At 50.4% G+C, this 22,085-nt stretch overlaps 1 protein-coding gene across 3 annotated transcripts in view; it reads left to right on the top strand.

Annotated features, from left to right (window-relative positions):
• The window catches only part of CAPN8 (calpain 8), a 54,395-nt gene extending 33,069 nt beyond the window's left edge, over positions 1-21,326 (top strand). For 2 of the 3 annotated variants that reach the window (XM_074351664.1, XM_045509480.2), the window contains 11 exons: positions 236-411; positions 6,530-6,741; positions 7,838-7,874; positions 12,010-12,078; positions 14,616-14,673; positions 14,972-15,036; positions 17,781-17,849; positions 18,259-18,337; positions 18,863-18,979; positions 19,826-19,884; positions 21,047-21,326. In XM_074351664.1, the coding sequence (XP_074207765.1) occupies positions 236-411; positions 6,530-6,741; positions 7,838-7,874; positions 12,010-12,078; positions 14,616-14,673; positions 14,972-15,036; positions 17,781-17,849; positions 18,259-18,337; positions 18,863-18,979; positions 19,826-19,884; positions 21,047-21,070 (965 nt within the window). In that variant the 3' untranslated portion in view covers positions 21,071-21,326. Of the gene's footprint in view, positions 1-235; positions 412-6,529; positions 6,742-7,837; positions 7,875-12,009; positions 12,079-14,601; positions 14,674-14,971; positions 15,037-17,780; positions 17,850-18,258; positions 18,338-18,862; positions 18,980-19,825; positions 19,885-21,046 lie in introns of those variants that run through there. The other variant, XR_012501811.1, reaches the window with a different exon arrangement.
• The last annotated feature ends 759 nt before the right edge of the window (positions 21,327-22,085 follow it).

Genomic DNA, 22,085 nt, shown 5'->3' with positions numbered 1-22,085 from the left:
TTGATCAAATGGACAAGTGTAAGCTTTCCACATGTAGGTGTGTCTGCTGGTATATGGGTGGGGTGGGGTAGTGAGAAAGAAAACGCCTGACCATCTTGTAAGGAAAACTTGCTGAGGCCTTTACTTGCAGAGTTTCCTTTCATTGGGATGATCAAAGTTCCTCCCTTTCATTCTGTTCTTCCCGATGTCCTTGCCCCTCCTTCGGGGAAACCATCATCTCCTGGGTGACTTCCAGCCACTTACTGGACAAATCCCCAGTTTGAAATCCGTTTGGATGAGGTGGACGACCACCAGGAGGAGGGCGCTGGTGAACCCTGCTGTACGGTGCTGCTGGGGCTGATGCAGAAGAACCGCAGGCGACAGAAGAGGATGGGACAGGGCATGCTCAGCATCGGCTACGCTGTCTACAAGGTACTTTGGGGCTCGGGTCACCCATCATTGCACACCCGATGCCTTTGGCCAGAATATTTTGGCCAGCAATTGAAGCGCATCTTTCTTACTGTTTGAATGTTCCTAATCAGGCATTCTCCTTGCTCCCCCAAATGCCTCTCCCAATTACTGAGGCCTGAATTCGACAATTAGAGATTCATTTCTCTGGCTTAAGTCTCTGCTGTTAACATTGAGATGTGTAATGCATTCAGCTTTGCCTGTCATTGAGGGTTTAGTGTAAATGCACTTATTAGACTCTTTCCAGGTACAGGCCTCTCAGAGGAGAGGTGCCAAGAACATGGGGGCACATGGCACCAGAGGTGACACAAGGTAATGAGGACATCACAGAGTGGGGGAAAGGAGGCTGGATATGGAGCCAAAGACAAACCCCCTCTTCCTCCCTGGGCAGCCCTGAGACACTTGTTGAGACACACAAGGCATGGGCTGGGTAAGGAAGCCCCATGGCCATTTTCAGTTCTGGTGTCTCTGGACTGAAGGCCACAGCTGGCTCTGGCTCCAGGCCGCAGAGCCTGGCTCAGTACACCAGCCCTGCCCTGGGAACCACCCCTCTATAGGTTTCACAGCCTCACAGTTACGTTAGAGCAGGACCTCTGGGGTCCTGACAAGCCTAGCCCGGATCAGACTGGAATCCACTTTTTTATACAGGCAAAGACTTTTTATAACAAATTGCGGAGGGATTTGTGGTAGTTGTTTTTACACAATTTTGTTAAAAATGAATTTCTTGGGAAAAATACAGTTCTAACGAGAGAGACCAAGAGCTGGCTGGAGGCCAACATCTCGGGATCAATTACAGTGTGAAAAAGAAGTATTGTAGTAAGAAACCAGTAAGGAAAAGTACCATTGTTGAGCTCATACTACCTCCAGCCCCTTTCTTTCTCTTAGTTTGGAACTTCAGGCTTTAGAGTTTAGGACGCGCGTGTGTGTGTATGTGTGTGTATTTTATGCTGGAGGAATGGGAGTTAGAACATAATTACTGCTTGATGGCAGGAGAGAAGAATTTCAAATAAATTAGCTCCAGTTCTACTCCAGCTTAGCCCTTCCATCGCCATCTAGAACGTAAGTAGCACCAAACCAGATTCTGTGTTTATAGGGATAAAAAACCCCGAGAAAGCACTTCCTTATGCATATCAGTTACACCAGTCTTCAGGGCGTATCTGCTGTCCCAGGCGCCTGTGCTGAAGGCTGAGATACAGAGGAATAGCACAAGGTTAGTGCCCTTGGGTGCTCATAATCTAGGGGGGAAATCGGACACACACTCCACAAACTACAGGGCAGGTCAGACCTGCTGCCGTGGGGACCAGCACTGTGGGCAGAGGTCTCCTCAGAGAGGGATAGCTTCATGGAGGAGGAGATTTTTGATCAGGGTTTCAAAAAAAAAAAAAAAAAAAAAAGAGCTGGATTTCAGAGGTGGAGAAGGGAGAAGGGTCCCAGCCACAGGGGACACCATAAGGGACACGTGCTTCTTGACAGCTGGAGAGTAATTGATGGGTTTGGAGAGTTGGCAGTAGGCGGCCCTGGCCGAAGGGTGGGCTACACCTGGACTGTGGCCACCAGCTTATCATCTACTGGCTCTACCTTCTATAACCGGATCAGCAACATGTTCTTTCAAAGGGACACGAGTGAACACGGGGAAATAGCTTTGTGGGCATAGTGTTTGCTCTCATAAATAATATATACAGCATGTCAATTTTTCAGATATCAGTTTACAGCTGCTTATAAAATGTAACCCCATGTATGTTATCTGTGGACCTCCTTCTTAGAGCCCGAGGCAGACAATTTAGGTGACATCTGTGAACACAAGCTGCTTTAGAGTTAGGTTGAGGAGGGTGTACAACATTGTGGGGGGCATCTGGGGGCGTGGGGGGTGCCTTGGCTGGTAGAAAGTACCTGGTGGTGGAGGGATGGAGTGTAAGGATTGCAGGGGGGACCACTCTCTGACCCCTGGAACTGCTTCCTCTCGCTTTAACTGTCTGCAAACTGGAGTCTGGTTTGAGGTTGGAGACCCGACACTGATTGAAGAGCAGCCAGAAACCCCCGAAGGCTAAAGAGTCCTGCTTGTCTGGCCTCCTCTCTCCCCTGTTACCTTCCTGCGGTGACAACAGGTTCCTGCCAGGCAGCCCTGTCATTTGCATTCCAGATCCTGCATTTCAAAGGTGACTGTCCCTTTCCATCTATCAGTGGGTGAGGCTGGCCTGCTCTCCTGCTTGGGACTTGTGTTACCCAGGCCGCCTGGCTGGCTCAGTTCCTGCCCAGGAACTCTTGGCAGTAGATTCTGAGCCTCCTGCCTGCAGCGGCGGTGAGCAGGTTGAACGGAAGGACAGCCCAGAGTTCCTGCCAAGGGCGTGAAGACGGTTAGGTAGGGAGGAGGTGGAGGGTCCCTTGAGGACGGATGCTCTCCCAAACGGCCAGGCCTCTGCTTGGGGGATTTTGGCTTTAAACTCAAAGTTAGAGTGACAGTGACCCCAAACTTTTCTGCCTCTGCTGCCAATTACAGACAGGGCGAGCTGGCAGTTGGCCATGGACCTCAGCCACTGTTAAACAATGCCCTTCCTGCTTTCTGGTCAAAAGAGTCTGCGTGGCAGGGGCAAAAGCGGGAAAAGGACATAAGGGGCTTGAACCCTCTTCTCTACCCTGGCATGGGAGGCCTCCCACTCTGCACCTGAGAGTTGATCCCCTGTGGAGTCAGCATTTCCTGCTGCAAATAATAGGACCTACCTCTACTTAGACTAGTGAAAAAGGCATTGACCAGCTCATGTAACCAAACCCAGGGAAGGACAGGCATACAGGGGACAAGGGACGTGCATGCTGTCAGGACCCTTTCCTTCCACATCTCCTCTCTGGTGTCTCTTCTCCTGGTCTGGCTTCCTGCACAACCTCCCTAATATCACTCACATAAAAGAAAGGCCCCCTTCTCTTAGTTCCTATTCAAAAATATTAGAGAAATCTCTGATGGGCTCAGCCTGGGTCACATGCCTCTTCCTGGACCAATCCCTGTAGTCAACAGCAATTAAAGTATGTCTCAAGTTGAGTGAGATCCCTTTCTGGCCAAGCCCATCAGAGATCTGGAAGCTGGATCTGTAGGTCTGGAAGATGTTAGCTCTCATTTAAATCCCCAGGTTATGACTCTTGAATAATTTGGAATCCTGGTAGATTATACAAGGAGAAAAATAAAGTAGATCCTTTTTCTTTCTTTCTTTCAGATTTCTAGGGCTCAGGAATCTCCAGATGGCCTTGAAATTCACCAATGACTTTCCAGTTTCAGAAATGCTGATTAGTTTCTCACTTTAGCACAGACTTCCTCCCGGTGGCCCAGGAATGCACAGTCTATCTGCCAGATGTGGGGAGGGACACAAAGGCACCAAGGGAGGACTGTGGCATCCTCAGGTGATCTGTCCTCTTCTCCTGCCCTGTAGGTCCCCAAAGAGGTATGTGGGTGCTGACGGAGAGGTCCCTTCTCTGGTAAGGAATCGCTGGGCTGCCTCCGGGATGGGCACCAGTGGCGTCTGCTTCCTCTGCTGGAAGCCAGTTCTCCCACAGATTTCCACATGCTCCGGTGAGCTGGTAACCCTGGGAGCTGATAAAGACAACTGGGTCCCACCCTCCTGAAAGGGAACAGTAGGGACCTTTGCCTGGTGGTCTGACCCAAACAAGTATCTCACTTAGGCTCCTGGTTATCTAGCCAGCAGAAATAATGCCCTGATCCCTGAAAAGAAAAGAAAGCCCCAACTTTATCTTTTTGGCTCCTGGCTTTTCCTGCACCTGCTCAGTGATTTACAGCTGGGTTTAAAGAGACATGTCATCATTGTCATACTTACATCTGGAGTTTCCAGCTGCCGTCCCAGGCCTCACTCAGCTATTCCGGCTGCCTCACCAGTTGAGGGGAGGTGCTGCTGGGGTCCCCTGTGACAGTGCAGCGTCAATGCAGCCAGCACAGAAGTCCTGGCCCAGCGAGCCTTTGCTCAGCCGCAGACTGGGGACACCTGGGAGCTCTTAAAAATCTCTATGCCCAGGCTGCACCCCAGACCAATTCTAGTAGAATCTCTGAAGGAGATTCCAGTGTGGAGCTGAGGTTAGGAACCATTTGTTTTGTCTGTCCCCCCTCCAAGTGTCTGTTGCTCTAATTATGCAGAGGTTCATTTGCTCTGCTGCAGTCTTACCCCTGCTCCCCCAGGTTCTAAGCTGGGCCACCTTGTGGCATGTGCCGGTGATGTCCAAGTTCACCAGCTCCAGCCCATGCATTCTTCTGAGGCTGTGGACCACTGGTCTACCCTGCCGGTCAACTCACACATGCATATTATTGATTATGGAGGCAATAGACAAGGGGATATGGATGATTTAGAGCAAATGCCTCTTCACCACTTGAAAGAGATTAAATTCAAACTTAAGTCTGATCAGTAGTGGTTCCCATGAGAAATGGCCCATTTATATGAGAGAGAGGTCCTATGTACAAACAGTGGAACCTACCCCAGCAGCATCCCAGGGCCCTCAGTGGGTTTGCTGTGGATCCTGTGCTCTCAAGTGCAAGGGGTCTGTGGTCAGTGGTTCTTAAACTACCGCCTTAGAAGCCCCTGGGGGCTTGAGAAAGCACAGCCCACTGGGCTCCACCCCCAGTGTCTCTGGTGTGGGGCCTGAGAATTTGCATTTCCAACAAGTCCCCCAGGGCTGCCCGCGCTGACCCTGGGCCCATACACTCCCAGCTGGGTAGGGCCACGGGAAGGTGCGAGGGCCAGGGGCCTGGTGGCACATACCTGTTTGGAATCCCTGGTAGGACTGAGGGGACCCAGCTCCTGCCCCCGTGTTTCCCACTTCTTACTCTGGCCTCCTGAATAAGTTTTCTCCTAATGTGTCCCATCCCTGGGTTCTTGCTGGAACTCAGCTGGCCCCTTTCCCAATCCAACCCAAATTCCTAGATAATTTACTGGATACTTTCCCCTGCTGGTTGCCTGTTTCCTCCCCTTGATTTCATAAGGGAGGGCAAGAATGACATTTAGCCCCAACACTTAGACCTTGGCCAAGGCCTTGCTGCCCAGCATTCGTCTGCTTGAGTATAAACATTTTCAAGACTCTGGCTGGCTTAGTACTTGGGTCAGCAGGGTCTGGCTGGGGGTCCTGTGGAGTCCTGGCCAGGGTAGTGGGGATGGGTGGCCCTGCCTTCCTCTCCTGCTTAGCTGACCTGTGGTCCAAAGAGGGTCTGGTGACCAGGAATGGTCACTGTCCACTCTGGGGATCCCAGCTCCAGGTCACACTCAAGTCAGAGCCCTTGCAGCATACGGCACCTGCCGTCTGTCACAGGCATCTTGATGAAGACTGATTATAAAGATAAAGTGCGGGGGGGTGGTGGTGGTGGTGGTGGTGGTGGTGCTTAACGACAGCAATAATGACATGGGCACCTGTGTTTTCAAAGCACTCTGTAGCCACTAATTAGACTGTGTCCTACACCCACGGCCTCCCTCTCCCTCCAACAAACAGATGGGTCATGGGGAGCATCTCCCCCTGGAGGAGAGCCAAGGCCCAGAGGGAGGCCTGGCTGTGGCCGCCCCCTCGTCTGCCTCCTTGGGAGCTGCCTCCCTGGATCCCCAGCTCGATGGCCCTGCTTACTTTGCAGAGCAATCGTCCCAGCCAGGCAAAGGTGAGCGGGCCTTTGGCTGCTGTTGCTTGAGAACCAAGATTTAAGCCCCAGGCCTATACGGGTGCTCAATGCCACACCCCCAGATATAGCTGCAGAATAAACGCCTGTCGGATTCAGTGAGAGGTGATTCACGAGAACAAATATCCAGAGAAGCAGAGCACACACTAGAGCCCTATTGTCCAACCCTTCATTTAACCGGGAAGAGGGCAAGGGGTCTGGCCAAGGTCGCATTGTCAAGGTCAGTGCCTTTACCGGGGCTGGGCCCCCAGGTGCTCTGAGTACACGTGATGATAGACACACGGTGAATTCACGCCCGAATCCAGGGCCTCCCGATTCTCAGCCCAGTGTTCAAAGTCAGCGATGCCTAAATCAGCGCGAGAAAACCCAACTCTTTGGCCTCCGTCTTCCAGGATTTCAGGAGAAACTGACGCTGACTGTTGCTTTGTGCAGCGGGAGGGGCCCGCGGCCGCGCAGCTGGGCCGGGACTTCTTCCAGGGCCGCCAGCCCTCCGCGCGCTCCGCCACCTACGTCAACCTGCGCGAGGTCTCCGCGCGCGTCCGGCTGCCCCCGGGGCCGTACGTGGTGGTGCCGGCCACCTTCGAGCCCTTCAAGGATGGCGACTTCTGCTTGAGGGTGTTCTCGGAGAAGAAGGCCAAGGCCCTGTGCGTGTCCTTTCTCTCCGCGGTGGTGGCGGGTGCTCGCAGTGCCGGGGTGGCGGAGGGACCTGTCGCTGTGGGGGACTCGCCCCGGGCGCCCTAAAGAACTTTGTGAAACACCGTGGGTCCCAAGGGTCCTTCATAAGGTGTCCCCTCCTGCCGCTCTACTTTGGTCTACAGGACCCTGGGGAGTTTTCTTTAAAAAAAAAAAAAAAAAAAAAAAAAAAAAGGTCAAGGCCGGAGAGAAAGGGGACAACCTGGTTAGAATGTTTTTCTCCCAGCAGGGATGGGCACCACCCAGAGAAGGATCTAGATGAGAGCACTGCCTCTGACCCTTACATACACCGCAGACACACGCACCACACAGACATCCCCCATCCCCCACACCACAGAGACACCACACCCAGACACACCCCCCACCGCACACATCACAGACACACACCGTACAGACAGCCCCCACCCCCACCACATACACACCACACACACACATACCACACAGACACCCCCCACCCGCCACACTACATACACACCACAGACATATACACCACACACACACACACCACACACACATACACATATTCCATGTACATATATACCACACACATACCACACATACGCCGCGTGCACACACACACACACACCACATACACAAACACTACACATAGCATAGTCTCCCCCCACCCCCACCCCACCACATACCATGTACGTATGTGCATGTACATGTGGCTGTGGGCTTGGTAGCTCATTCCTCAGACACCATCTCAACAGAGATTCACATTGCTGGGTTCCTAGGGGAAAATGAAAATAGTCACTAGGGCAAGGTGAGGAGAGAATTCCCCAGGAGAGTGGTCCACCAGGTGAACACTCAAGATTCCATGAGGTGCCAACTGAACTTGGCAATTCTTGTCAGAGTTGGATGGGGACTGGGGAGGTATAGGAAGGGAACCTGGCTCAGTTTATGCAGTTTGGTGCTAGTAGGAACTAAAGGTCTTATGTTGGAAAGCCAATCCCTCGGCAGGGTTAAAACTTCTTAAAACGTCCTAGCCATTAGCTGTACTTTTTACTTACTCATATTTTGTTTTTTTCTTTCTTTGTGTTTCAGAGAAATTGGGGATGTAGTAGCTGGAAACCCACATGAGGTATGCCATCTTTTAGTATGCCAAGCTCTGACACTGATGCATAGCAGTCACTTGGGATTTCTTACTGATTCATAACTGTTCTTTGTATATTGAGGACCATAACTTTACTCATCAGGACTACAACATTTTTGAGGTCCTGGATCTTCATGATGAAGATGAGATAGATGCAGTGCTGGGAATCCCAGCTTTGTAACACATTCCTACCCCCTGAGGGGAGTCAGCATCCCCTACATTCAGGCAGGTGGATCCTCAAAGCACTTGCTGTGAGCTTGAGCAGTTCTGGGCAAGATAGAGAAGGTGATGGGAGAAAGAGCTCTAGTCCCTGCTCTGAGACAGACCTCCAGTCTCTTAGAGGACAAATGATGGAAGTATATGAAAAAAGATAAAGGACAGCTCATGGCAGAAATGGATCTAAGCCTGCATGAGTGTAGTCTGGGGGGCTGGAGTGAGCACCTGCTTTGGGAAGGCTCCACAGGTAAGGTCAGTTCAGAGTAGACTCTTGGGGAAGAAAGGTACAGAGTTTGAAATGTGGTTCACCCGCCTCTCTCCTTCTACCCTCCCTTGTGTCCCCAGTTGGCTGTCCCCTTTCTCATTTGCTGTGTGCGGAGGCAGCGTGTTGAGGTTGGCTGCTCCATGAGGGGCCAGACTGTGTCTGTGGCCAGTGGGTATGGCTGGTGGTGGGGCCCGACTATCTTTATGGGGGCACAGGCCCAGCTTCCTCCACTCCATTCTGCCTACCCAAACAGACAGAGGTGTCTCTTGTGAGGCCACATGGAGCACCGTACAGCTGCTAAGTTTGTCTTTGGCTGAATGGGTGGCGGTGCGGAGATATTCTGATTTGGCGTATATCAAATTTGTAAGCTTATATTTCTGCAGATGCGTGAGGACATGCAAAATATGGAATCATTGCGCCCTGGAGGGGGCGGGTTATGCTGTGAGTTTATTAGATAGAAAATGTGTGCCCCCTTGTTATTTCTCATTCCCAGTTGTCCCTGAACTGGACTTGGCACCTGGTAGCTAAGCCAGGGTCAGTCGCAGCCCCTGCCTTGAGTCAGGTGCAATTCCAGGTGCCAGAGGCCCTCTCTGGGTTTGGGGCTCTTGGTGGTCCCAGCTGGTCAGCACTCTCCCTCCCGTCCCCTTCCCCCGCCCCGTTGCAGGGAGGTGCCTGCTCAGCCTCCTCACTGCCCCCTAGGACTTGTCTCTCACAGTAGCTGCTCTTAGTAACGGTCCCAGGTGTGTTCAAAGGCCAGTAAGCCAGTGTGGAAGGTATGCACCTGCTTCCACAATTCAGTTAGTAATACTGTCCTTCTTCCTTTTTTTTTTCTTGCTAAATCAACTTAAAACTGACTCTAAGCCCCCACAGCACCGGTTGGCAGGAGTTCAGTTTCAGTCACTGTGCCCCATCTCCACCTCTGTGATCTTGGGGTTTTCTGAAGCGCCAACACAGCAGGAAGTCTCTTCCGGTCACAGGTCCACACTGGTCTCCCCTGAGATGTCCCCTGTCTCAGCCCATAGGCTTCTTCATGTCTGGCTGCTCTTGGGCTTCTGTACTAGGTTGGGGGCTTGGAATCTTTGGTTAAGTAGGAGCTGCCAGGCTTAGGGTCTAACCTTCCCCTTCTGAGGTCCCCAGGGCACCCTGTGTGGAGCCATACAAGGTTTCCCAGTATTTCAGGGCCCGTCCACATCTTCGTGGTCTTAGGGAAATTCAGCCTTTTCTCTCTAAAGTACCCTTCCCCTGACACACACGCCCGCACGCATGCACGCACGCATGCACAAAGGGATAACATCTTCAGGGACTTAAGGCTTTACAGGGGACAGGAAGAGCCTTTGCCTTTAAGAACTTATGTTTTCCTCCTTCCAGAAATGTCCAAGTCATGGACAGCTGGGCATTTAAAGGGCTTGGGATGGGGGAGGGGAAAAACAGGTGAACACACTCTTGGAATTTAGATGTGTTGACTTAGAGCAGGTAGTAAAGACGTCGTCCCCATGTAATACAATAGCAGTGAAATAGTTCCTTGCCTTTGCCAGGATGTCTTACCATTTCCACAGTATTTTCATGTATATTCTCTCAGAACAACGGATAATAAGTTGCAATAAGTTCTTTGAGAACAGGGACCATGTCCTGTTCACCGCGACATCTCAGACACAGATACAGAACAGTTCCCGACATGAGCAGAGTGTCCAGTAAGTCTTTTTTTTTTTGAGTGGTTGAACAAACTGAAGTACTGCATGCCATCATTTAAACCTCTTTCTTCCAGTATCTGAAAACTCCCCTGTGTGCAGTGATACCCCCTAGTGGCGAAATGCCTGCTATGCACCCATTTGTGCTCATGTCCATTTATTGACTGGCCGGCCGGCCTGCCTGCCTGCCTGCCTGCCTGCCTGCCTTCCTACCTTCCTTCCCTCCTTCCCTCCTTCCTTCCTTCCTCCCTTCCTTCCTTCCTTCCTTCTTTCCTTCCTCCCTCCCTCCCTCCCTCCCTCTCTCCTTCCTCTCTTTCTCTCTCTCTCTCTTTCTTTCTTTCTATAATTTCATACTTATTTCCCTCCAGAATAATAAACTATCACTCCATGCTCAGAACTTGTGGACGTCATACTAGTTTTAGGCTATCGTATATTATGTGACATGAACAATATAATATTTTTCTTCTGCAAAACCACTTTAAAACCATGTATGTGTGATGATAAGTGTTTATCATTTTTTTCTTCTAAAAAGTTTAGATGTATTTTTGGATTTGCTCCTTATAAATGTGAGCAATATGATAGGCATTAACACTCCGTGTTATGGATGGGGAAGCAGGGCCCTGGAGAGGTCGAGTTGCAGTGGATGCTGAGAGCAGCTGCTCTGGGGGTCAGCCTAGTGGGTGGTGGAACAGTGCACCGCCTAGACTTTGAATCCTGCCTCCACCATGCACCAGTGGTGTGATCGTGGCCTGTTACTTAGCACTTTTAAACCTCAGTTTCTCCATCTGTGAAATGCGAATTGCTGTGAGACCAACTTCATAGTGGTCATGGGTATGAAATGAACTAATCCATGGGAAGTACCTGACAAGTAGTAAGCACTCAGCAGGTTACGACTGCTGTTTCTCGTGACAGTACAGTATCATCAGGCCATATTGGGTCTTTTGTACTGTTCTGAGTGACAGTTTTGGAAAAAATTGACTTGGTTTTCTGGAACTCTTCAAGGCATCTGGGAAGCTTGTGACTTTTCTTTTTCTGCCTAGTGATAAGAGTTGGGGAGACCATTCTATTTGGAAAGAGGCTACTGCCAGATCAGAAAGTCTCTGGGCAGAGTCATTCATATAATGATTTGCAATTTTCAAGGGACGTTGACACACATTAGCCCTCATTTGATTCTTAAATGACCCATGTAACAAGCCTAGTTAATTAATTAAAATTTCTTTTTGGTGGGGAGAAGTAATTCAGTTTATTTATTTATTTATTCTTAGAGGAGGTACTGGGAATTGAACCCAGGACTTCATGCATGCTAAGCATGCACTCTACAGCTTGAGCTATACTCTCCCCCAAGCCTAGTTTATTTAATACTGGAGTTGAGGAAGTGGATGTTCCGAGTTCTGGGGTGGAGTTCAGTAAGTGGTCAGTCTGGTGTTTGAACTCCTATCTTCTGGTTCCTAGCTCTGCTGTTTCCACTAGGCTGTGATTTAAACTGCTTTTTAATTGTGTTGCTATTTCAGAATCTGGTGAAAGCTAAGAAAATATAATATCAACACTATCCCCCAATTTTCATGCATTGCCTGAGGTTCACAGACCCCCTGAAGGTCATCGGCGAATGTTTTAGGAGCCCACAGACCCAGACTGAGATGCTTGGCTGTCAGTGTTGCTACCGTTCTCTAAAAAGGATTCAGGGTTGAAATCACAAATTCAGGGCTGGTAGGATCACTTCCCCACATCACTCAGAGAGTAAGTCCCTGGACTCCTGGACTGAATCCCTGCTGGATGGGGAGCTCCTGGGGCCAGGCCCTTGGACCTCTCCTGTTTACCACCACGCACTCCCTCTCACCCAGTGCCCGGCACACAATAGACACGGGATGGGTGTAGTGAATTACGAGCGAGTGAATTTTAAATATTTGTCTTTCAGCAAGTCCCACCTTAACTTTGCAATTGCCCTGCCTTTTAGCCCCATCCCTGCGAGGTGGATCAGGAAGACGGCCAGTTCGAGAGGCTGTTTGAGAAGCTTGCAGGGAAGGTGAGTGGAGGCCAAACATGGGCTCCCAGACAAGCAGGACGGTGTTTGGGAAGGCTCAGGTCACACGAGTCCTTCCCTTGTGTCCCTGTGACTAAGAAGGGTGAGGCCGCAGGTCTCAGGCCCCCAGCTCAGTCTTAAAACTAAGGCCTTTCCCGCACAGCTGAGGGGAGAAATGGGACTGAGGCCACTTTTGTTGCTGGGATGACTGCCCCTTAAGAAAATAGAAAATTGGAATCTCCACTTCCTGCCCCAAACCTTTCTGCTTGTGAATCGGTCCTGTCTGGTCAGAGCCCCGTAGGATCAGAGCCCGGAATAAAAAGCTGGGAGGCAAAACTTTCCTAAATCAGTATCCTTCAGCGATGAGAGGAACCACCCAGTCTGGGTGGAAGGGGGCTGGGTTAACCTGACCTAGCATTAGTGCTCGGTGTCCCGCTGCCCTGCCTGCCCCCAGGGATGCCACAGTGCTCAGGGTGCGCGGATCCGGGGGAGAGGCCGGCGGGCAGGTGTACTGCTCCTTCCTTGCCCGGACTGCTGACTTGGTTTATTGTGATTCTAGTCCTGTGGGGCCATAAGTCAGAGCAGACTCGGGACTCCAAGTGTCACAGCTGGTCCCATAAATACGGTGAGCGCACTGCTCTTTGAGGGATGAGGCTTGCCGAAGGGCCTTGGAAGGTGCCCGTCATCTTGGGCTGCTCTAGCAATGTACTGCCGACGGGACTGCTTAGAACAGAAATTTATTTCTCACAGTCCTGGAGGCTGGAAGTCTGAGATCAGGATGCCAGCATGGTCGGATTCTGGGGAGGGCCTTCTAAGTTGCAAACTGTTGACGTCTCACTGTGTCCTTGTGTGGCGGAAAGAGGGTGAGGGATCTGTCTGGGGTCCCTTTTATAAGGGCACTCATCTGGTGCATGAGGGCTCTACCCTCGTGACCTAATTATCTCCCAAAGGCCCCTCCTCCTAACGTGGTGACCTTGGGGGTTGGATTTCAATATGTGAATTTTGGGGGACACAAACATTCAGTCTGTAACAGAAGGGGGAAAACAGTGCTCTCCACCCCCCAGGGAAGCTCAGAGCCACTTTCTAGAGTTAAGGATAGAAGAAGAAGATACATCAGCATCCTTTGCAGAAAATAAAACTGGGAACTCAATTCCCTTGCATAGCCATTAAAGAAGCTTTGGAAAAATGAGTCAATTTATGTTTTAGATGGATGCTCAGAGCAGTGTTTTTACTAACAAAACCTTGTTGTCTTAGCTGCCAAGGGGCTATATTTTATTTAGAACATCAGGACTGATAAAATAAAAGCTCATGTTTGTATAGCTCTTCATGGTCCTTATCTCATCTCTCCTGCCCTGTGGGGCAGTGTCAGTCACCCTACCTGCTCTGCTGGTGAAGAGTTGGGCACAGAGAGGTTAAGGAGCTCTCTAGGACACAAGGCCTGTTGACGGTCAGGTCACGGTCTCAATATCCCATTTCTTCCCTGGCAGGTTAACAGGGGCGATTCTTGGCCTGGGGACTTTTCAGAGGGTCCCTAGGTCTTATTATAGTGACATTTTGTGTGTGAATGAGGCCAGCTGCGCTCACAGGCAAGGCTGTTCTGTGTAGCTCCTACCTCGCTTGTTTCCAGTGGAACAGCCTGGGCCAGAGGGTGGGTAGAGCTCAGTGGTAGAGTGCATGCTTAGCATGCACAAGGTCCTGGGCTCAATCCCCAGTACCTCCATTAAGAAAAAAAGAAAAAAAAAATAGCCTGGGCCTGCCTGGTGGAGGGGAGAAGTGGGACTCTGTGGGGACAAGTGATAAGACCACACCTCACGCGGGGAAGTGACTTGGCTAAGGTCACATGGCACGTAAGGGGCGGAGTCATGATTGGAACCCAGCGCCCCTTCTCTGTGCCTCACTCTTCATCCTGCCTGAGGTCTGTCCTCCAGCTGAGAGTTCAGGGATGTATCGTCCGTCCGGCTCAGTGTTTATCCCAAGTGCATGTGGGAATCTCTAGTCCCCTAAATCTCTACTTCTGGCTTGAGATGGGCTACTTACGCATGAAACAGCAACTCCCGTAGGTTCAGTGGGGAAAGCGGGTGCTTTGGTTTTGAGTCCTAGGTTTGAGTCTTAGGTTTTGAGTCCTAACTCTGTCACTTGGTAGCCGTGAACCCCAAGCAGTTATATCACATGGAAATGACAGATGACTTGGTGTATGTATGTGATGTTCAGCAGTTCACAGAATCATAGCTTCCCTAACTCTGACCTGGGTGCAGAGTTGTTCTGAGGGTTTGAGGATGTTCTCAGGTTAAGCAAGCCCCGGGGAAGGCAGCAGCCCCCTGTGCAGCCCTTGGCTGCGGGTGTAACCTGCTCATGTCATTTACATAAACTTCCTGCCCAGCCTGGGGGCCCCAGGGAAACTGCGAATTGGAGACTTTAAAGATGTCACAGCCTTTTAAAATCACAAGGTCAGTGGACCTGGTGTCTGACTCTGCGTTAAGTTAATGTGTTGAAATGCTTGTCAGGGCCTCACATGACTTGCATTAGGTTCATCTTTCTAGGATTCTGAGGTCAGTGCCAGTGAACTCAAGACAGCACTGAATGAGGTGTTTTCCAAACGTAAGTTCTTCCTTGAGGCTGTTCAGGAAGTCTGTGTGAGCCTAAGAGGGTGAGGGTGGGGACAGGCACTGGGCCAGGGGCCCCACATATAGGGGGCAAGGTGCCCTGATTTCCTCTGGGCTGAGAGCGCACCCAGCAGGTGGGAGGGGCTGGAGGGGAGGGGTGCTGGGTGGGGTGAGAGCAGGAAGTTATGCTCCATAGTCTGGCTGGCATCTTCGGTGGCATCCTACCCCGGAGATATTCCCCCCGTTTTCACAGGATCCTGACTCCCTCCCCTCTTTTCTATTTAAATATTTAGGGACAGACATAAAATTCGATGGCTTCGACATCAACACTTGCAGGGAGATGATCAGCCTGATGGATGTATCCTTTCCATGTCTCGTTATTTTTACTTTTATCCTGATTTTAATGTCTCCTCCCCCCTTTCCCCATGGGACAGGAGGGAAGGGAGAGAGGGAGAAGGAACCAGCATCTACTGAGCACATGGCAAGTGTCCTGCTTGAGCTTTAAAGAAAAATGTCATCTCCTTTTGCGCCTCAATGAGCTTGAGATTATCTCCGTTTTACAGGCAAAGAACGTGAGGTAGGCTGTGTTGAAGTGACTGGTTTCAAATCCTTTAATTCAGAGATAACAAATACATGACATTTGTATGCCTCCTCCTGTTAATCAGAGCGTTCCTTCCACGAGGCTCTGTTACCCTCTTCCCTCTCCCCTGCTCTCAGCATCCCCATCTGGTCTCTGTCTCCCAGTCTTGACACGGCCATCCCCAATAATTTAGGATTATCACATGAGATAAAATCTGTTTGTTCTCTCTGACCCAGTTTAACCCTCACTCTATATTGGAGGATGAGTAAGAGATCTGGGGAGGAATGGGGAAGGCTAGGGCATTCTAGGTGGAAGGAACACCTTCAATGCAGCACAGAGTAGGGAATGGCCGAACATCACTTCCTTAAAACTTGGCCTCCGGTGGGTCCAGGTTATCGTTCTCCATGGTGCTGTTGGTGAACATGAGTTCTTTGAAAACTGGAGCCTTGGAGGATGCTTCTCCGTTCTTAGGGCTTCATCTGTGGTGAGATCTAATGACCTCTGGGGTGGGGGGGATGAATTTTACTAGCTCAGTGGTCATGCCGAGGGTCCTGGGTCACCAGTGCTGAGCTCTGCTAGGGGTGTCAGCCTCGGAGAGCGGGTGCTGACTTGTGGTCCAGAGCCTCAGGTGCTGGGGCTCTTCAGCCCTGTGTCCTGTATCCGGCCTGTGTGGTTAACAGTGTAATTCATGGGCCTGTGGCTGTTGAACTGTAAAATGTTGATTCACTTTGCTGCAAATAGTTCCTTGATTTCTGAATCATTCTTCTCAGACTTGCCTCTGGACTTAAGTTTAGATTTGAGGGTTGCCCTGTAGTCATGCACTGAGTGTTCCTAGTGCTGTTTGCATCTGCATGGCTCCAGGAAGACCGTGACTCTGCTATTCTTCAAGAGTGTCTGTTCCACAGTTGGGTGCTTTGGGCCAGTGGTTCTGAACCAGGGTGTGCAGCAGAACTGCCCACGGAGGCTTTTGTAAATACAACAGCTTTATTGATATATAATTCACATACCGTCTCATGTACCCATTTAAAGGGTACAGTTCAGTGGTTTTTAGTATATTTGGAGTTGTACAAACATCACCTGTTTTAGAGCATTTTTATTGCCCCCCCAAAAGAGACCCTGCACCCACATTAGCAGTCACTCCCTATTTCCCCTCAGCAATACAACCCTTTTGCCCTCTAACCTCTTTCTGTGTCTATGTACCTGTTCTGGATATTTTCACATGAATGGAATCATACAGCACGTGGTCCACCACGGCTTGTGTCAGCACTGAAAAGCCATGGGGTTTTAAAAATCCAGTTGTGTGAATCCAGCTGATTCAATAAGTCAGGGGTGAGGCCCGGGAGTTTGCAGGTAATTCCCTCTGGAATTGAGGCTATACTGATGTTCTGGGATGAAGGCTTTGGAACAGACAGGAGTCCAAGTTCTGGCTCCACCACTTACCAGGTGTATACATTTGGAGAAGTTACTAAATGCTGTGAACCTCAGTTTCTTCTCCTGGAAAATGGGATAACAGTATGGCGCCCCATGGTCTTGTGAGGATGAAACGAGATCCAGGAATACATGGGTCTGGCTGGACCAGAGCATTAGCTCGCTTTCCAGACTACTCTTCTCAGATATGTTGGTTGAAGTCTTAGTGAGGGTTTGAAGGCTGTGGTGCACCCACCATTAAGGGTGGATCAAGGATACAAGGACACAGATTTTCTTAAAGGGTGAGGTTTACATTCTTGGGTGTAAACAACTTTTTGTTTGGCTAGTTCAAAGAAGTGAAGATGATGGTCTGTTTCAGAATTTTAACATCCGAGTTGTAACACGATGGTGTCTATTGGTTGGTTGTGGCTGCTGAGAAAAGGGTAGCGTTTCAAAGAGACTGAACTTCAAGGGGGTAGGGAAAGTTCGAAACACCCTCCAGGTCTATCTAGCGCGGTGCTCAATCAATATTCGTCGAGTAACTGTAAGCTGGACACACAGAATTTCACAGAACCCCTGGCCTGTTTTGGTTGAGCAGTAGCTTATGAGCCAGCTGTGCTCCTGGAACCATGTCCTAAGGTCCCAGAAATCAGTCTTGAGAAGCTTGGAGCTCCTTTGAGGCACATTGACAGACCCATGTAGACCGTGTGGGTGAGAATCCGAATCCTGTGCTCCTGAGGACTCTTCTGATAAGATTCTGATGTTCTAACCAACTAATTGTTTCAACTCTTAATGGCAGAAATTTAAATCTGAAAGTGAATTTACAACAGATCATGTAGGTCAGCCCTCCCAGTGACCCAGGCTCACGACTTGCCTTGGCCCCCGGCTCTGTGCCTGACCTCAAACGAGGGCCTTCGTGAGTGTTTGACTCTTTAATCTTAATTTGCATTTGTTTCCCACCAACCCTTCCTATGGTGACCACCAGGGCCCTGCTTACTGCAGACACAGATGTTCACTGAGGTCTGCAGACTCTCATTGTGCAAGGTCACAAGAGAAAGAAATCCATAAAGCATGTGGAATTCGGGCTTGATCATGTTGGCCTTTAACCTGCCTAGAGCAATGGGATGGGCTCCTTGGGACTGGTGGAATTCAAGACGCTCTGGTTGAAGATTCAGAAGTATCTGGTAATTCTTCTCATTGTGCCGGGGATCCCCTGGGCTCTGGTCACTCACCTCTATTCTGTTTCTAGCCCCTCGCCCTCCCTGACACCCCTTCCTAGCCTATTTCATGCCTTAGTCTAACCAGATCCTTAGTCATGGTCAAAACCAACACAAAATCTGAACACATTTTTCAGGAAGGACTAAGAGGCAATGAGAGACACTTGTGCCGGTGCCTTCACAGAAAGTTCTACCTTTCAGAGGACAAAAGACCCTCAGCCCAAACTTTTATTTTTGTCCTGAAAACTTCCTGGGAGGAGTCAGTGAAGTCTTTTCTTGAGGGTGTCCCTGGCCTGGAAGCAGTTGGGTGGAGGGAGATGGTTCTGCTGGGGCCACAAACAACTTCTTTCTACCTGGAATTTTTCTTCTGTGCTAGGAGATCTATCGGGAAATGGATTATAACCACTTGGGGACCATCGATGCCCACGAGATGAGGGCAGCCCTCAAGAAGGCAGGTGAGGACACATCCTGTAAACAAGGTCGTGAGATCCAGATATGCTCATTTTAAACATTCTTAATATGACGATGGCTAATGATCATAAGTGGTAGTTACCTTATGTTGGATGTTGATGTGACAACAAAGATCTGTGGTCACGTCCCTTATCCAGGCAGGAGCGAATGTTGCTGGAGTCTTTAGACTTTTCCCAAGGACTTTGCTTATGACTGGGAAGGTGACAGCAGTCATGAAGGATGGGGCTGTGAAGGAGACGGGCCGAGAGGCAGTCCCCTCGCCTTCCTTGCTTTTTCTTGCTGTGGCCAGTGTGATTCATGGCTGAGTGAGCTGGAGCTACAGGCTTAATTTAGGATCAGGGAGGAGGCTAATCCTGTTGAGGATTATCTGAAAGGAGACTTATTGGATGACCAGACCCTTCTGGTATCCCTGGGAGGGGGCAGAGCCAGGCCCGAGTAAGCCCTGAGTTCTGCTGCAGACAGGGCTGAACCCCCCACTCACCTGTGACCCTGGCCCCCTCTGCCCGCAGGCTTCACCCTCAACAACCAGGTGCAGCAGACCATCGCCACGCGGTATGCAGGCAGCAAACTCGGCGTTGACTTTGACGGCTTTGTTGCTTGTATGATCCGCCTGGAGACCCTCTTCAGTGAGTCACTCTCTCCTTTCACCCCATCCCATTTCTCCTGAGGTGTGGGGAGTGGCAGGGGGTGGGGCCAGGAGCCAGAACCAGACAGGCTTCTGCAACTGTGGCATCCTTGAGGGAGGAGATGCAGAAACTGAAGGGGCTGAGGAAGTCCAAGCTGGCCACGCCCAAGGTGCTGCCTTCTCTGGGAAATTTTAAAAGATTGTTGTGCACCTAGTCCGTGCAGTCACTGGGCCAAATGAATGAGTCCTAGTAATGGGGGACTTACGTGGCTTTTGGCATCTATTCACATCTATGCCTCCATGGGGATCATATTGAGAGCACGTGTCACCTACCAGGGAGGGGATAGCAGTCTCATTCTGGAAGGCTTCAGGTGATCTTCTGCCCCCTTTGGCTCATGCTAAGGTTTCCTATCAAGGGAGTTTTCCTTCCAGTGAGGATGGGAGAGGTAAATTCTAATGGGGAAAGCTCAGGCAGCCAGAGGCTAAGTGACTGGTTTACCCTCAAAGAGGGCAACCACCTCTGTTCTGCAACCCTATTCCCCCACCCCTGTTGAAACTATTGCAAGTTTCTAGAGCTTCTGAGGGTGCAGATGGCAAAAGAAGCATCTCAGCTCACAGCTGGAGGTTTGTCTATTTGGGCAGGGGGACACCTGCTGCCCAAACTCCTCACCCTGGGCACTGGATTTAAATCTAGCTTTTCAGAGGCTCTGAAGCTGGGTGGGAGCTGGGAAGGGTGCGGGGGACGGGGAGGTGCCAGGCGGGGATGGGGTGGACAGAGGCAGCTCTCTAGCTGTTCCAAAGTCCAGAAACATCTCTATCTGATTCCATTCCTTCTCTGGCATTCTAGAACTGTTCAGGCTTCTGGACAAGGACCAGAGTGGCATTGTCCGGCTCTCTCTGGCGGAGGTGAGTGGCTTGAGTTTTGACGGACTGCTTGCTGCTGGTACTTGGAGCTTCCTGAATAGCATTGCTGCTGAGTGCGGTTCACTCACACTGACCTGTCCTATTTCCATGTGGGTACAACACACATTCAGTGGCAGGCACTGCAGGGAGGAGTGTGACTGTCGTCCATCTTTCAAATATTTTTATTTATTGTTATTGTTGTTATTGTTTTAAAGGTAAAGCTACAGTTGCATTTCAAATCATTCTCTCAATCTTTTTTTTTTTTTTTTTTAATGGAGGCACTGGGGATTGAACAGGACCTCGTCCATGCTGAGCACGTGCTCTACACCCGAGCTACTCCTCCCCCCACATTTCAAATCATTTCAAGAATGAAAGCTCTTATTAATTTGGATGGAATTGTGGTGGTGGGGACAATTTAAAGTGCCTAACTTCTGGGACCAGGCATCTTTGATCGGCATGTAGAAGGACATCAGAAACAAAGAATTAAATTGCAACAAGGTGGAGTGAGGTTACAAAACAGATGGGTGTTTGGCTGTGTCCAAGGCGCATTGCATCTTGTGCAGACAGCACCGTGCCCGTCCCCTGTGGAGGACTGCAGCCTGTGCAGCAGGGCCTCTACTGGCCTGTGGGGACGCAGGTGTGGGCATGGCCCGAGGTCCAGGCCAGGAGGCAGGCAGCGCCCTCGACCTGCTTCTCAGGTGGAGGAGCTAGAGCACCAGGTTATCCCTGGCCCTCCTACTTGCCTGGGGACAGCTGCTTTCTTTTCTTGTCTAGATGAGAATGTTGTGGGCCTCCTCCTAGCAACCTAGGGAAGGTCTTCCTAGAACCATATCTGTGGATTCCTACAAATTCCGCTCAATAGTGTGAAATCTGAAGTCTGAAATCAAGTGTGTGTGTGTTACACATTCACACGCACACACACTCCTATTTGGAAGTCCCTGTAGGGCTAAGCTTTTCCTAAGTCACATTTCCCTGAGGTTCTGGATCTGGGAGTAGTGAGTTAGTTAAGGACGTCCTTGCTTGCTTTCTCTTACGGAGCAAGGCACTTACCAGAGGGTGGAGAGAGGACAAGCTCATGCCTGTGTGAGGCAGGTGGACGTCGCTGGTGCCATCACACCAGCTCCCGGAGGAGCAGTGTGCTCACCCCGACCTCCTTCTTTTGCAGTGGCTGTGCTGTGCGTTGGTCTGACCTGGGGTTCTGGACATCGGTGACACCCCCTGCCAGCCTGCCTGCCTCTTTTCTCCCCTTCTCTCCAGTTTTGTGAACATTTATCCTGGAGGACCCATTGGTTATTCATCTCTTCCCTGCCTGTTGTTTTGCTCCCTGAGACCCTGGCCTGTCCCACTGGAGCAGTCCGGGGAGCCCAGGATCTCTTTCTGCAGCATTTTAGCTGACCCCAGGGCACGGCGGAGGGACGGGAATTGATTAAAATTGTTGGCCAAAATGGTTTCCAACTTCTTCTAGTGATACGCAGTCTGGGGACTGCCCTGGGCTTTTCCTGCTTTAGGAAGGAAGATGTTCTTGAGAAATGACACGGCCCAAAGCTGCTGAGAGTTGGAAAACATGAGTGGGTGTCTTGGAGGAGAAGCCTGCTCCAGATTAAGCTGCCTTCAGGGAAGGAGCTGCTCTCGGCCTTCTAAGGAGGGTGCAGGGATGGGCTGCTAGGAGAAAAGGCCTTTCTTCATCACTCGCAGACAGAGAAGTTGCTCTACTGCACGTCAGCATCGGCTAAAGGAAAGGAAAGGAAAATTCTTTCTGAAGGGAATTCTTACCTGACAAATAGCTAGAGGGGAAATGCAATTCAGGTTAGTTTTGCTCACAGCTGAACACAAGGATCTTTGCTGTTGGTAAGAAAATAGATGTCATCACCTGGCGTCCTCATGGGTAGTTGGGGACAGAGCTGGCTCTTACACTCAGACTTTGGAAATAAAGTGTAAAGGGGGATGAATGTCTTAGTCAGTTTGGACTGCTCTAGCAAACACCAGAGACCAGGTGGCTTATAAAAAACAGACATTATTTTCTCAGAGTTCTGGAGGCTGGAAGTCCGAGATTGGTGCAACATAGCTGGGTTCTAGTGAGATCTCTCTTCTGGGTTGCAGACTGCAGGCTTCTTGTGTCCTCACATGGTGGAGAGCACAGAGGGGAAGCAAGCTCTGTCATGACTCTTGTAAGGGCACCAATCCCATTCATGAGGGCCCCACCC

This window comes from Camelus bactrianus, chromosome 23 (assembly GCF_048773025.1).
Source record: "Camelus bactrianus isolate YW-2024 breed Bactrian camel chromosome 23, ASM4877302v1, whole genome shotgun sequence".
Taxonomy (NCBI): Eukaryota; Metazoa; Chordata; class Mammalia; order Artiodactyla; family Camelidae; genus Camelus; species Camelus bactrianus.
Note: the sequence above shows the minus strand (reverse complement) of the source record. Positions and strands in the feature narration are given on the sequence as shown.